The sequence below is a fragment of the Odontomachus brunneus genome, unplaced genomic scaffold (genome assembly GCF_010583005.1).
Source record: "Odontomachus brunneus isolate Ranch 3 - 2012 unplaced genomic scaffold, Obru_v1 Obru_scaffold_024, whole genome shotgun sequence".
Lineage (NCBI taxonomy): Eukaryota > Metazoa > Arthropoda > Insecta > Hymenoptera > Formicidae > Odontomachus > Odontomachus brunneus.
This window is the reverse complement of record NW_022639474.1, coordinates 2,275,971-2,291,391: the sequence shown is the minus strand read 5'-3', so window position 1 is coordinate 2,291,391 and position 15,421 is coordinate 2,275,971. Positions and strand designations below refer to the sequence as shown.

Here is a 15,421-nt window from a genome sequence, read left to right as displayed (position 1 = left end):
GATATAGGCGTTTTTAGTTTACTGAATATGGAGTCAAATGTGTAAAATTATTTGTATAAATAATAAAATGTTTAAATAAAACATGTAAACAGTTGAAAAAAATTATTTATATAAATAATTTCTCGGTTTGGCCAAAATTCAAACCATTTTTTATTAATTTAGCACAGATTTGAAATATTTAGATTGGAATCTCGGCTAAAGAAATTTAGAATGGTTCGTGTCTCAGCTATGCCGATTTTGTTAAAATTATTTAACTATATCTTGTATTCAATTTTATTTCTTATGCATTTTTGTTGACTTGTTGATGATAGGAGTGAGAACATTAAAAAACTATAAACTATAAACTATAAACCGTGAAACTCAAAGTAGGCCAAAATGAAAAAATATTATCTAAATATTTGTTGTACTTCTACATTTGTGCTAAATTAGAAAAGAAATCGGAATGTACCTTTTAGGTAGGTTTATTTGTAAGTGCCAACTGCATTCGTTAACTATCACAAGATTTTCTTCTTTATATATATTTTTCTATGTGTGTGTATGTTAACTGTGTGATAAGTAACAGTAGTAATAATAACGCCATTATTATTACTGTGTTTATTGCATGTGTCTGGAGATGGCCGTTGAAAGTTTGAAATTCGGCAATTTCCATAGCGCGCATTATCATCTCGCAATCGTGCATCATCATCGGAGCGCCGCTCGGCCGCGCGCGACGATATTTTCAATGGCAAATTAATCATTACACTCGCGCCTCGCTATCTCACCGCGTAAATCGGCTGTTCGTCGCACTCGTATTTGTAAATGCCGAACGGTTTGTTGTTATGCATATTGTTCGCCGCCGTGTACGCGTACACGCGGGGGTTTCGTGTTCCGGGCACGTAGCGCCCGTATCGGGATAGGACGAGGGCTAAAAGGGGATTGGGCGGTGGATGTAGCTGACTGTTGTAGCTGTCGGCGTTTAGAGTCTCGCTCAGGAAGCGATCGAGGGCCTTGATGGCCGTCGCTACGTCTTGCGGCCTGGGACGGTGATACGTCGACTCAGCCTTCCCACGATACGGCAGTTTACCGTCATCCAGGTCATCCGTCAGGTACCCGTCGAGCTCTTCGATATCGTGATACGAAAATCGTCGAGGCACGTTGCGCTGATATCCTCGGATGCTTCGTGGCCTCGATAACGTCGTCGTCGTCGCCGCAGTCGTCGTGGTCGTCGTCGTCGTGGCGGCTCTCATCGTCGTTGGCGACGATGGCGACGGCGATGCGTTCGACGGCACTTCCGCCGAAAGCCAAACTTCGTCGCGCTGAATTTCCGTGGGGAACCTCGTCGAGAAAAGGAGATATAGTATAATATCTGCGATCCTTGAGAGAGAGAGAGAGAGAGAGAGAGAGAGGCAGAAAGAGGATATATCACGAGATTTCTCGTCTTGAAATGTGTATCGAGTCAGTCAGTATCTACTTGAGGGTCCCGCCTACTTACGGAAAGTTCCAGAATCTACCGAAAGACATTTCAGTTACACGCGACATGACTTTACCTCCCTCAACATAAATTCGCCCGAGATTTACCAGTCACGCAATTCATCGTTGGAAATTAAAAAAGTTGTACTGATCGACGGTTTCTTCCGTGACATCACCGCTGGAGAAAGATCGACCGTGAGATTCGTCAAAGAAAATCCCCCAATTCAAGTTCCATGACAGGTTTTCAGGATCCCGTGTACATCAATCGAGAGTGTACCTCATACGCAAACTATTTACACTTGTTATTCTTAAATCGCACGAAATCGTCGCACAACTTTCAGAAGAAAAGAATAGACTCTCGACTAGAAATTTATCTCATGTTTCTGATCAGATTTATTCGAAAAAATATAAACTTATCCTTGGCAAGATACTTCAAAAGGCTGCAATTTCAACAAACAGCCATATTAGCTGTTGGTTGAGATTGCAACCTCTTGGTCCGTTTATCTCCCAAACGACTACGAGAATAATAAGGCAAACTCGGACATGATGACCAACCGGAAAAAATGGTCATAAATTATACTTTTTTCTAATAATTGCTAAATAATACGTTTTAGTATCTGAATGTACGCTTATAAACTACTATAAATATCGATTATCTTTGAGAATGACTATAAAAGCGCACTATTTTAACAATTACTGGAGAAATTACAGTCTATATGGCTATCATACGACTTTACCCTATTGAGCTACTCGTCCTAACCTACTTAACACGATGTTCAAAATTGGAACATAAGACATCTTTAAGACGTCTTTAAGACGTCAGAACATAAGCCATCTTGAAAACGTCTTATGTTCTGATTTTGGACATTGTGTTGTGTGGGAAATTTCAAATTGATGAAACTTTCAATGAATGATATCATTCACTGAAATATTCAAAGTTTTATAAAATCCCATTTCCCATGGAACAGAGACGAAACTTGTCCGCACTCTTTCTAATCTGATCGCTTGTACCTGTGGCGGATGTTCGGCCGCGACTCCTGCTGGCGGTTGCTCGAGGTCGACGCAGACTGGAGTCCTCCTCCGGAACGTTCTGGCCGCGAATCTCCAGAGAACACAGGCTTCTCCAGATCATTGTCGATCACGTGGTCGACATGGACAGCGTATTGCGGATATTTCGGTGTACTCGCTACTGGCAGATAACTATGCCACGGGCGCATTATAACCGTCGGTCGCGCCGCATCCGTGGATGCCTTGGCCGTCAGTATGGCATTCGTCAGGCAGACACGTGTCACCTACATTTGCGCGAAGAGGACGTCTGTTAGTGTTCGTCCGCCTTTCGGAAATGCATTCCCGCGATGCCGTGCCGTTATACGGATCGGCGCTTACAGCCGCGGCACAATGCCAGATTCGTTTTAGGAACCCCCGGGTCGATGCACCCACGAGCAGCCGTCAAACGAAACCGTGCCCGGCTCGGTAGCCAAGTTCACGGTGCCGTCGCTCGTTCCCGTCGAGACTATTAGATAAACGTCGGGGTTTTCGTGCCGAAATAGAAAGAAAGCTTAGTCGTTAACGCGCCGAGTGACGAATATGACGATCGATCGCATCCCCGCGTTTTCCTTGGCAGCGCTTCAACGGCATGACGCTTTCCCCTCCACACGGTCGCGCACTTTAATTTACACTTTAACTCTTTGTGGTTCCTCTGTTATGTCCCGACATTTCGTTCCGGCAGATTCACGCGCATTCAACTATTTTTCCGTCGATGCCTCAACGATTGTGTCTTTTGATACTCCGGTTATTTATTTCAGCTTTGATACAGTAGACTCTTTCATTGCTTTGACGAGGCGATACCTTTTATCCACGGGCATGCAATTAAATATAATGGAGACACGTTGAAATGCTCGTTTTTTAATGATAACATTGCAATTAATCACGTTGCAATTAGCTTTGTTTAAAAGGGACGCGAGAGGAATGACATTTGATACTGAAGCATAGGCGAATGAGTGTTGTTCTTTAAAAATGATATATTTAAGTGACCGAGAGAGACCCGCTTTAAAATGCAGATTGCTCAAGAACGAAAAGTTCGAAAATTTTATATAAACGTTACTTTTGGTAGTAATTCCATTAATTATTGATTAATAAAAATGTAAAACTGATCATGCTTTCTTATTAGATCAGTCATTGGAACATTTACCTTACATAGTTTTATATTAAGAAAAAATTTCCTTCAAATGAGAAAATATATATTTTCTCAAAACCGTTGCTTTTCATGAAGACAATGGTTTATCCTATTTAAACGAAAGAATTTACATTTAAATAAGTATGTTATATTAGTGCTTACCGCGAATATATTTTTTTCAGATATTTTTTCTCTCAGTGTAGAAAATAAACAGAGATTAATACCTATATGATTTCCTGAGGCTTAACTTTTGGTATTACAATTATGAGGCAACCATTGCGTTGAGTAAAACAAAATATCGGCGAAGAGTCAATTTTTAGCGCAGCCACAGCGTCTGAGACTAAACTCACTGAAATTACTCTGGCCTCGATCTTCGTTTCATCTTCGTTTTGTTAGCACATACGTTAACGGAATTTATCGCTGGTAAAACGCAGCACGATACTTTACCGTAAAATACGCGGTGGCTTTATCGTATTTCAGCTTAACATTTATACCGGTTATTATTGCCACTTCGTCGCGACGTTTTAATGCGACCTTCGTCGCGTAATGCACGCGCTGTTTCGGAACTCTCGTTACCAGGCAAACAATGCCGATTTTCCGGGCAGCCGCCATCCTCCTTCTACTTCGTAAAAAGGACTAAAACGGCAACACACACTCGGCGTGCCATTTATACCGCGCGCCGCCGCGTTCGCTTAAGAGCCAAGTCTTGTCTCGGCCAGGAAATGCGTAGAGCGTATACTCTCGTCTGTCGTCTCCAAAGATTTCTACACTTTCCCCCTTTTCTGTGTCAAGACCATACGCGTTATTCACAAATCGCCAAGTGTTATTAAGAACTTTCCTTTTGTCTCGTGAAGACACTACCAACGAATACCGCGTAACTTCTGCTTCATTTAAATTTCTTTTGTTTAGTTTGGTGGAAAGAGATTCGTTTCTTTGGGGCTCGCAAATGCAGTCTTGAAGGGCGTATATCCTGTGTGTGTTTGTTCCGAAATATTTCTTACCATAAAGTAGATTTTATGCAAGAAATGCAAGAAAAGACCAACAAAATTGTGATATAAACTGAGAGAAAAATATCTAACAAAATAAGAAATATTCCTTCGGTGGATGCTACTAACATAAGGTAAAAGTATCAATACTTGGATACGTACCAAGATGTATCTAATTCTGGACCTTCTTGTTGTTTTGATTTTAAATACGAATATATCAACTTTAAATACGAATTTTTAATCTTCAAACATAAAATATTTATATATATATATTCAATATATATTCTATATTGAAAGTTTGAATATTTCAATATTTTAAGACTAAAATAACAAGCATGCATATGTAGTAGAATTACATATATGCTAGGTACGTGTCCAGGTATTAGTACTTTTGTCATATATATTTACTTTATATCAATATACATATTCTTATATTGAAGAAACATTTCTTTCTAATAAGAAAATATATATTTTCCTAAAACATTGCTTTTTATGAAAAAACAATTGTTTATTATTTAAATAAAACTTATAAAAAATATTATTTAAACAAAAAGAATTTTTAAGAAAGTTTTAAATAAATATAATATTAAATTAATATTTTAAATAAATATTAATATTTATCAAATAAATATTTTTTACTTTTTAGATATTTCTTCTCTCAGTATACATATCACAGTGAAATTTCAATATATGTGCAAAGTTTCAATATATGTAAAAGATTAATGAACTTCAATATACATACATAAATAATGTATATATGAAAACGTGTATATGAAAATTAAAGCATTATTTTTCTTTATTTTGAAAAATAGACAACATTCAGCATGTATCGTAATTTGAAGATAAAAAGATTCTTCTAATATTTGTTAAGTCGTAAAACTTGAAAATATATAATATAGCTCTAACATGTTGTTAAATTACATATTTATTTTTAATATTCGTGTTCTCTATTTGTTATTAAAGATAGTGGAAGTTCATATTAGCAGAGATTTTAGAATCACACTTTGGAATAATAGTTTATCTACACAGAGTTTGTAAAGTGCGACTAACGGGTTGCTTGGCGTCATCTAGCGGAATAACTCAAGCCAGAAATGCGGCCAAGTTTTCCTAGTTACACACCATCCGCTACGAGCCGCCACTATCCGTAGTGCAAAACTACGAGTACGTAGTATGTCTCAACGATAAATTAACCGTACTAATAAGACCAACTCAACGACAAATCAGACTCATTTTTACATTACACACAAAAATTAAAGAATCATTTTTTACGATTATGAAAAACAAACAAAATTCAACGTATTATAGTTTTGGAAGAAATTGTGATAATTAGATGACTCGAGAAACATTTTGCATCTTCAAATCTTTAGTTTTAAATATATTAAAGTCATTATGATACTATTATCGTTTTTCAAGATATATTGAATTGAATGTAGAAATATCAATATTCTAATTACTTCAATTTCTTCGTGTTATTTTGTAATTGATTTTATATTAAAAACTTATTTCTATAAAAAATGTAAAACTTTTTTTTCTTCTTCATACAGCTGTATTTATGAAATTTTGTACTGCCCTCGTATGTTCTAGAGTCGATTGTGTATTACACAAGACAATGTAATGAAAATTACAAATGTGAACAAACTCATTAGTTGTTGATTAATGAAATTATAATCTTTTAGTAAATATAGTTTTGTAATTTTCACTAAGTTGTGTGTAACACACAACCCTCTGAGGGTGCAAACCCATGCAGCGGAATAGCGGAGCGCGGAACAAGAGTGGAACCAATCACGAGCGTTCCACAGTTTTCGCTTGTGATTGGTTCCGCTCTCGTTCCGCGCTCCGCTATTCCGCTGCATGGGTTTGCACCCTGATCCTACTGTCATTCCATGCAATTCCATTGCAGCTAAATAGAACAAACCTGCTGTTCGCTTTGATGGATACTGAAAAACGATTAGAGCAATGGCGTAGGGTCATTAAAGCTAAGTACTCATCTATTGAAGTCTACTGGAAAACGAGCTTAAGGTTTCTTTCCCGCCAAATCTTCATTGGCGTGTTTTGCATCAGCGCTTTAATTTTATCTGTTTGTTTATGTGCAAAGTATCTTTTTGCAATTAATCCAAAACAATGGATGCTGCACAGCAAGGTCGATTACATGTGCGCGATGAAATCGGAGTCAAGTGTCAAAAATTGTTTCAGGATTTCCTGGAGGAGTAAGTTATTTTATATTAATTAAATTTTTATATACTATTTAAGAACTTTTAATTTTATCTACTTGAATTTAACATTGAAATTAATAATATTGTTAGGCTGGAATTTATTTTGTATATTATATCATAGATTTAAGGAAGATGGAGAAGTCAAATACTTGGAGCCAGCTAAAGAACTCATCAGTCCAGAACGTTGTACATTAGAGATATCACTTGAGGATATTGAAACATACAATCAAGTTCTAGCTAGAACCATAGTCGAGGAATACTATAGGTTGTATAATCTATCTCAGTTAACTAAAGCATGATGTTATTAATATCTATATTATATATGAAATATATACTTAATTGTTCCTATTATAATGTACAATATATTACAGCATATATTATAAATTACTAATGGACACAATTATTTGTTTTTCTAGGATATATCCATTCTTGTGTCAAGCAGTATGTAACTTTGTCAAAGATATAGGGGAATTGGAGAAGAGTAAGGAGTGCTATGTTAGTTTTGCTGATGTACTTTCTAAGCTAAGTTTAAGAGATTTAAATACATCACGATTGGGTACTTTGTCTCGTATATCTGGACAAGTGGTACGAACACATCCAGTTCATCCAGAATTAGTCCTTGGTACTTTTATTTGTATGGACTGTAATGCATTTATTAAAAATGTGGAGCAGCAGTTTAAGGTAAAGAACAAATTTATTCTGTATGTTCTACTGGTATAAATCTAATGATGATTAATTAAAATAACCAGTAGGTCTTTGATAATGAATATCTAATTTATTTTTCAGTTTACAAATCCAACAATCTGCTCCAATCCAGTATGTAGCAACAGACGTCGTTTTTTATTGGATGTAGACAATTCAGTGTTTGTGGACTTTCAAAAAGTGAGGATACAAGAAACACAAGCTGAACTTCCCAGAGGAGCCATACCTCGTTCTGTTGAAATTATTCTGAGAGCAGAGATGGTCGAATTTGTACAGGCCGGCGATAGGTAGGAATTCAAAAGTAAAATGTTTACGATATTTAAAACAATCTTATAAACGAATTTCCTTCTTTATAGATACGATTTTACTGGGACTCTTATAGTAGTTCCAGATGTGGGAGCATTATCTCTGCCAAATGCCAAGGCAGAAATTGGGCCAAAAAATAGAAATAATGAGCAAAGAGAGGGTGTAAGTGGCCTCAAGTCACTTGGTGTTAGGGAATTAACGTACAAAACGGCATTCCTCGCCTGCAGTGTTAATGCTACAAACTTGAGAGTAAGTGAAACTAAGTGAGAATACAAGAAGAACAAGGTGTATCGTTGTTAAGAAAGAAAACACATATTCACCTAATTGGCTTCATACTTCTATTTATAGTTTGGAGGCACAGATATGGCGATGGAAGAAATTTCGCAGGAAATGATGAAAAAACAAATGTCGGAGGCGGAGTGGAATCGCATATACGAGATGAGTCGAGACAAGAATTTATATGAGAACCTAGCTTCCAGTATGTTTCCCGCGGTCCACGGTAACGACGAGATCAAGAAGGGAATTATTCTCATGTTCTTCGGCGGCGTGCCAAAGACCACGGAAGAATGCACATCTCTAAGGGGGGATATCAATGTCTGCATCGTTGGCGATCCCAGTACCGCGAAGTCGCAGTTTCTTAAGTGCGTCGCCGATGTTTCGCCTCGAGCGGTTTACACTTCCGGGAAAGCGTCGAGCGCGGCCGGCTTAACGGCTGCGGTGGTGCGAGACGAGGAGTCCGCGGACTTCGTCATTGAGGCTGGCGCGTTGATGCTCGCGGATCATGGCATTTGTTGCATCGACGAATTCGACAAGATGGACTTGAAGGATCAAGTCGCGATTCACGAAGCTATGGAACAGCAGACGATCTCGATAGCTAAGGTATCTGAGGATACAGCGAGAACATCCAAATTATTGAAATTATCGGGTATATTTTCTTATTAATCAGTATAAACGTATCCTTAGGCAGGTGTAAGAGCGACTCTAAATGCTCGGACGTCAATATTAGCGGCGGCAAATCCCATCGGCGGGCGATACGACAGGAGAAAATCGCTGCAGCAGAACGTACAGTTAACCGCGCCGATCATGTCGAGATTCGATTTGTTTTTCGTCGTGCTGGATGAATGTAACGAAATTGTCGACAGCGGAATCGCCAAGAGAATCATCGACTTACATTGCGATAATCTGAATGACATCCAGATAATATATAAACAAGAGGAGATCATCAGATACATCAATTTTGCTAAGCATTTTAAGCCCGTTTTAAATCAGGTAAGATACACTGGGTGGATGTGTGGGATAAGTCACTTGTATCTCATGATGATTTCATTGGATAACGTGATCAAATCTTTGTAGGAAGCTGCTGCGCTCTTGGTGGATAATTATACGGCTCTTAGACAGAGAACCGGCAGTGGAAGCGGCAAATGGAGAGTGACCGTGAGGCAATTAGAGAGCATGGTTAGGCTGTCCGAGGCGTTGGCAAAACTCGAATGCGTGGACGAAGTAACGGTGAAGCACGTGAGGGAAGCGAAGCGATTGTTACAAAAAAGCATAGTTACAGTAGAACAGCCTGATGTGGATCTCGAAGAGGGCATGGATGATGCGAATGCGGAAATGGACGTCGACGAAGCACCGCCGCTCATGGAAGCTCTTAACGCGCTAGACAACAACGATGCACCGCCTCAACCTCGTACGTTTGCATAACTTTTCTCACACTTATGTCGTGTTCATATTATCATTACTCAGTTGATTTTTCAGCCGCCAATGAAACGCGCGAGCCGCCGAAGAAGAAATTAACGATGTCCTTTGAGGTGTACAAAAATTTGTCGAACATGTTAATCCTCTACATGAGAAGCGAAGAGAGTCGTGTCGAAAGCGAAGGTATTCTTTATTGCATTATAGTAGACACTGTAATAGATATAAATAGGTATGAATACAGCTTAATTGTCATATATATCTATTAAATCGATATAATGCGATCTGACAGATGACAATAAGGGTGGTATACGGAAATCGGAACTGGTTGTATGGTATCTCGATCAGATACAAGGACAAATAGATTCAGAAGAAGAGCTGTTGGATCGGAAAAACTTCATTGAGAAGGTTATTGATAGATTAATATACAATGTATGTATTAATATCTTTATTTACTATATAGTTACCTTCTTTACTTAGATCTGTCAAACTATAATGCGTACAAATTTTTTTTCAGGATCAAATTATAATACCTCTGACAACAACTGATTTGAGGAGACGTACAGAAGATGAGAAAGACGAGGAAGATCCTTTGCTTGTTGTTCATCCCAACTACGTCATGGATATGTAATTTTACGCACTATATATGTATTATGTTAATGTCGCCATAAGAGAGATTAAGTGCCTTGTGACAACGGAAAACACTCAACCATCTTTGCAGAAAACTATATCTACACAATTTCTTTGTATCGAAAAATGTCATATTTTTTTATTGAGATTCTGCGAATTTTATAAAAATTTTTAAACAACCGTAACAACGATTTAAGTAAATTATTATTAAGCCGTCAATAAGCATATATTTTTGTAATATTTATAGTCTGTAGAAAGGTAAAAAAATAAAGTATAAAAATATTAAATATAATTATAATTTTTCTTTTTGTTTAAATGCGCTCTTTTGTGATGCTTATACTCCTTTGTGCAAGGATCATAAGTATCACAAATGCCGTTATTAAAATGCGGAATATTCTTGACCTATTTCAACAATACGCTAATTACCATCGCGTAAGTCGCGCTAATTGATGCTCATTTTAATGCACTCGTTGGAAAGCGAAACAATCTGGTTCTTTAGAATGTTGAACTACGTAGCTTCAGTATCGGCTCAGACGTCATTTTAACTGTTGCAGTGATATTGATAGGAGTGTTCATAAATGTGTTCAAGTTAATTTACGCGTAATGAAGAAATTTTTTTAATTGCAAGAAATACGTAAATATCCTTTTACATAAAAATATTTATGAAAAACAGACTTCGTAAAATTTCTTGATTTCTTCGATTTTTTTGTCAGTTTGTTAATTGCTAAAAATATTTTTTTCATCGATGTGGAAATATTTTTTTCCTCAATATGGAAATGTCAATTCATTATTTAAAAATTTGTAACGATTATAATTTGACAAAGTAATAAAGTGACTAGACTTTCCAGCCCCCAATTCGAGACACTTTATAAATGTGTCAAGCGGAGTGGGGGAGAATAAAAAATCACTAGAAATTATTTATACGTGTATAAAACAATATTTTATTAGTAGATATATGAAAAATAATAATTTTTAATAATAACAGCATATATATGCCAATATTGATACAATTATGTTGTGCAATATTGACAATTTATTTACATTTTATTTATAACCAATATTGATTATATATTGGCTATGTTTATGATTTTAATATAATGTAAATACTATGTATTCTTTCACTGCCGCTCAAATGTGCACAGAGTGTGTCACAAAAGTGTTCTAAATTCGCTAGTGTGAATTGACTATATTGACTATATATTGGCTATATTAGCTCAATGTATAATATAGTCAATATCGGCTATATTAGCTCAATGCTAATATAATCAATATCGGGTCAATGTAACGCTAATGAACTATGCTACTAAGATTAGTCAGAAGCGTTTTAAAGATTCTCTGAACCAGGATAAACCAGGACAGAGTTTGACTAAATCCGGGACAAACGGAAAAAGCGGGATTATCCCAGGAAAAAACGGGACGTCTGGTTACCTCAGAAATAGTCACATGTGCATGATTAGCGAATGTGCACATCTGTGTTTATGGTTTTGATACGATGTAAATACAATGTGTTCTTTCATTGCCGTTCAGATGTGCACAGAGTGTGTTGCAAAAGTGTTCTAAGTCCGCTAGTGCGAATATGATTCGTGCGTTAATGACGTACAGATAATTTTGTTGCACAGTTGTACATGAGGATAGTCTTCGAGCGTCTCAGGAAAGTGAAGGTTGCGAGATTCGACCAGTGATTCTACAGAATTCACAATTTTTCAATCATTCAGTTAAAAGATCCCCGTTCTCCTACAAAGTCTTTTTAAAAACTTCACTGATAGTGAAGCTTTATCAGTGTTTATCAGCGCAGTCTTTTGAATATATGGAGTGTCATTGAAATGCACGCGCGTGTGTGGTAACGAAATTTCGGTTTCAATACGAACGAGTTTCTCTCGTAATACTGTTCACTGATACGCGATGGCTGCGAGAGAGCTACCAGTGACAGAGTTGCGACAGGTTAGTAAAGTTTTCACGCATATTGTTCTAACTGAAAGGGTATCGGTTTTTCATGTTTTGAAACAATCCCATTTATATGTTGTCCAAATAACTTCGGTCACAAGAACAAAAAAACTAGCTGAAAAAATTTACCATCGTTTATTTATTTACAATCTTTCGAAAGTAAACTAAAATGGACTTTTTTCAAATTTATTTAGATTTAAACTATGGTGTTTGCGATAAACCCTCATTCAGATTCCTCGCAGTTAGTTCGACGCAGAATTTTGTGGCACAAATAACACTACGGCACACAAACGTATTCTAATCAATTTTCCTTTGGAATAGATCGACGATCCGCGTATTTGTAAGAAGTCAAACGAATTGCGTAATTAGAATCAAACACATTAAGTAACTAAAACAAACTGACTTTTATCAAGTTCCGGTTAACTTAATCGATTAATTTCGTTGTGACCAGGAAATAGTCATTGACCAATTTTGCTACTTATAACGGAATTATAATCGACACTCAAGTTAATTGAAGTTTGGTAAAAGTTATTCTCTAAATTAAATTATTCTCTCAATTATCCTCTAAATTAAATTAAAAGTTGTCCTTTAAATTTGGCTGTGGGCCAAATGAAGGTTTGGACGTTCTCTTAGTTAAGAAATTGATGTGTGAAGAAAACAAGAAATACAAAATAAGATAAATTCAATAGACACGCAAGTGGGTACCATGTGTGGGCGACTTTGCGATCTTGAAGAAATACTATGCCGAGAAGAAACGACCGTTCTGGCTGGTGCTGCAATTATTCGACGCTTTGCTTCGGGGATTTGGGCAAGTGAGCAATCAAACTTGTGCAATATCCGGGATTCACATATATCTGTATTGTTTCCGAATAGAAGCTGCTCTAAAATGAATCACGGATTTTGCACGCGATAACACTCATTGTATTCCAAAAATAACAGTTCTTCGGGATGGCGTGGGCAAAAAAGTAAATAGGTTTTAAGCGCCAACGATAAAATAAAAATTTCATTCAGAGCTGGGAAAATTACACAGAAAAAAATTAATATCCCACTTAAAAATAATATATTCAAATTAACAATCATTGTCTCATATATAAACAACGACATATAATTTTGTTAGAAGGATCTTAAAGTTTTGAATTTCAACAATATTACAATTTCATTTAAACATTATGATAAAAGTGCAATATGATTATTTTGATGGCAATTATACTTTCCTCGATATTTAAAAACATCATATTTTCAGTCTAATATTTTGTACTTTTCATTCATAAAAATGATTTTTGAATAATACGAATATATTTTTCTCTGACGTATTATATAAAATGTATTGACGCAAGTAACTTATATGTATTACTTTCATTTAACACACACACATGCTACATATATAATTTTATTTTAAGATTTACATGTTAAAAATGAAGATTATCGAAACAATAATGTTTCCTTTTTGTATTTTTTCGTTAACGAAGATTATCGAAACAATAATGTTTCCTTTGTGTATTTTTTCGTTAACGTGACTTGTTCTTCAAAAAGGAATAATCGTTACAATTTACTATTATCTTCCTCATCACATTTTGAATATCTTTGTTTTGCTGATTCGTTTTTTCACGTCATTTGATTCACGCGCGAAGTAGCAATAAAAGCAATGATTGTATTCCTTGTCGTTACCCACCAAATGCAATTGCGTTACTAGTGCAAGACAAAAGAAGAAAAAACGTCGTTGGCAAGTTGTAACTGAAAAAAAATAGCTTGTGACGGTAACTGAATTACAAACGGAGCGTCACATTTCCAAGCCTAGTTTCATTGTATGAAAAAATGACTCTGTTCGACTGTACGCTGCGCTATTAAAACACGTTGCGGTTCAACAGTTAAACCATCTAGCAAACTGTGTTAAAGGTCGCATGAAAAATCATCGCCATGGGCGATCGCGGGCGCGCAACGCACGTTGCATTGGCCAATAACGCAATTATTTTCCGGCGCATCGGCGCTCGATCATTGAAAACAAACACGGAAAATAGCCGCGAATACCTTCGGCATTAACGTTGCAGGTCGTATTCGCGAATAATCCTCTCAGCGGGCTGCTGATAGCGGTTACCTTGGCTGCGGTAGCGCCAGGTGCATTGGCGTTGTCTGCAGCCACCGGCGTCCTTGGCCTCCTACTGTCCGTGGTATGTTTTATTAATCATCGGCTGTACTACACGTTTGTTTGCGCGGCGAGCGTGCGAATATACCGAAAAGAGGCATAATACACTTCTCTTGGGGGCGCGCGAGCGTAAGGTAAACGACGCTTTTCCGGACTCGTCGCTATTCATACGCGCGACGGTGCAGCGTGTGACGCTCTCCATCTCCCTTTTATCTCTTTCGGTCGTAATGGACCGTTCGCGTGCACACGAGGAAAAATCACTGCAATGCGGTATTCGCCTTTTCGCTTCGTCTCGTCTCGTTTCATTTCGTCTCGTGGCGACGCGCGACGCGCGGCGGAATCCCAAATTTTTCCGCGCCGCGGATCCGTTTTGCGCGCGCCACACTCGTTCTTCCTCTTCTTTTCCAGCTGGTACGAGATTCTCAGGACAATGTGGAGAACGGGTTAACCGTGTACAATCCGTTGCTAGTCGGCGTTGTATCGTACGCTCTGGTGCCGCAGATTTATGGAGCTTTCGATGCCTTCAGCTTCCTGCACTTACTCTTGGGAACGATATTCAGGTATATTCGAGCATATCTCGGCATATTCGGAGTACGTATCCGCGGAGCGCACTCGAAAAATCTTTCAACGCGAGTAATAAATCGTTCGTCTCCTACATTAGCGCGTTGCGCGACATACGTTGAGATTAAATTACCTCCTAAAGTACATATCGCGAGACGTAAATGAGGACGAGCGAATAATATTTGGATAACCCCGGAGTTTCTATATATGACGTGTGCCACGGATATTGCACGAAAAGTACCTCTTAAAAATAGTAATAAATAGTAATAAATAGTAATTATATAATTTTTTGACGAGGAGTGACAACTGATTCGCATACATTTTGTACTATTATTTAAAAGTAATGCTCAAACACATATCTAACTCTAGACATTCTTTTATTGTTTGGTGCTTAAACATCATAATTCAATAACGATAATAATAACGATTTTATTAATGGCGAAAACAGAAGGATTAGGCAAAAATAAATATGTCTACTAAATGCGCATCTAATTCTGGGCATCTTTATTGTTTTGACTTTTAAACACGGATATTTAAACTTTTAACATAAAATATATGTATATATATTCAAAATATGTATATATATATATATATATATATATATATATATATATATATA

General features: G+C 37.1%; 3 protein-coding genes across 8 annotated transcripts in view; 2 read left to right on the top strand and 1 right to left on the bottom strand.

The window, feature by feature from the left end:
* Nucleotides 1–365: 365 nt before the first annotated feature.
* Nucleotides 366–4,243, bottom strand: LOC116842300. Its single transcript, XM_032811302.1, has 3 exons — nt 4,202–4,243; nt 2,461–2,741; nt 366–1,314 (listed from the first exon to the last, which is right to left on the bottom strand). The coding sequence occupies exons 1-3, from the start codon at nt 4,235–4,237 to the stop codon at nt 753–755; spliced, it is 879 nt and encodes a 292-aa protein (XP_032667193.1). The 5' UTR covers nt 4,238–4,243; the 3' UTR covers nt 366–752.
* Nucleotides 4,244–6,559: 2,316 nt separating this feature from the next.
* Nucleotides 6,560–10,406, top strand: LOC116842297 (DNA replication licensing factor Mcm6). The gene is made up of 11 exons (XM_032811276.1): nt 6,560–6,818; nt 6,946–7,089; nt 7,241–7,505; nt 7,611–7,813; nt 7,883–8,081; nt 8,181–8,711; nt 8,796–9,101; nt 9,186–9,519; nt 9,588–9,710; nt 9,817–9,956; nt 10,042–10,406. The coding sequence occupies exons 1-11, from the start codon at nt 6,733–6,735 to the stop codon at nt 10,153–10,155; spliced, it is 2,445 nt and encodes an 814-aa protein (XP_032667167.1). The 5' UTR covers nt 6,560–6,732; the 3' UTR covers nt 10,156–10,406.
* Nucleotides 10,407–11,697: 1,291 nt separating this feature from the next.
* Nucleotides 11,698–15,421, top strand: part of LOC116842299 (urea transporter 2-like) — a 10,077-nt gene continuing 6,353 nt past the window's right edge. For 2 of the 6 annotated variants that reach the window (XM_032811297.1, XM_032811298.1), the window contains exons 1-4: nt 12,057–12,095; nt 12,788–12,910; nt 14,147–14,266; nt 14,650–14,801. In XM_032811297.1, coding sequence (XP_032667188.1) covers nt 12,057–12,095; nt 12,788–12,910; nt 14,147–14,266; nt 14,650–14,801 — 434 coding nt within the window. Of the gene's footprint in view, nt 12,096–12,787; nt 12,911–14,146; nt 14,267–14,649; nt 14,802–15,421 lie in introns of all 6 variants that reach the window. The other 4 variants (XM_032811299.1, XM_032811296.1, XM_032811301.1 and 1 more) reach the window with 4 other exon arrangements.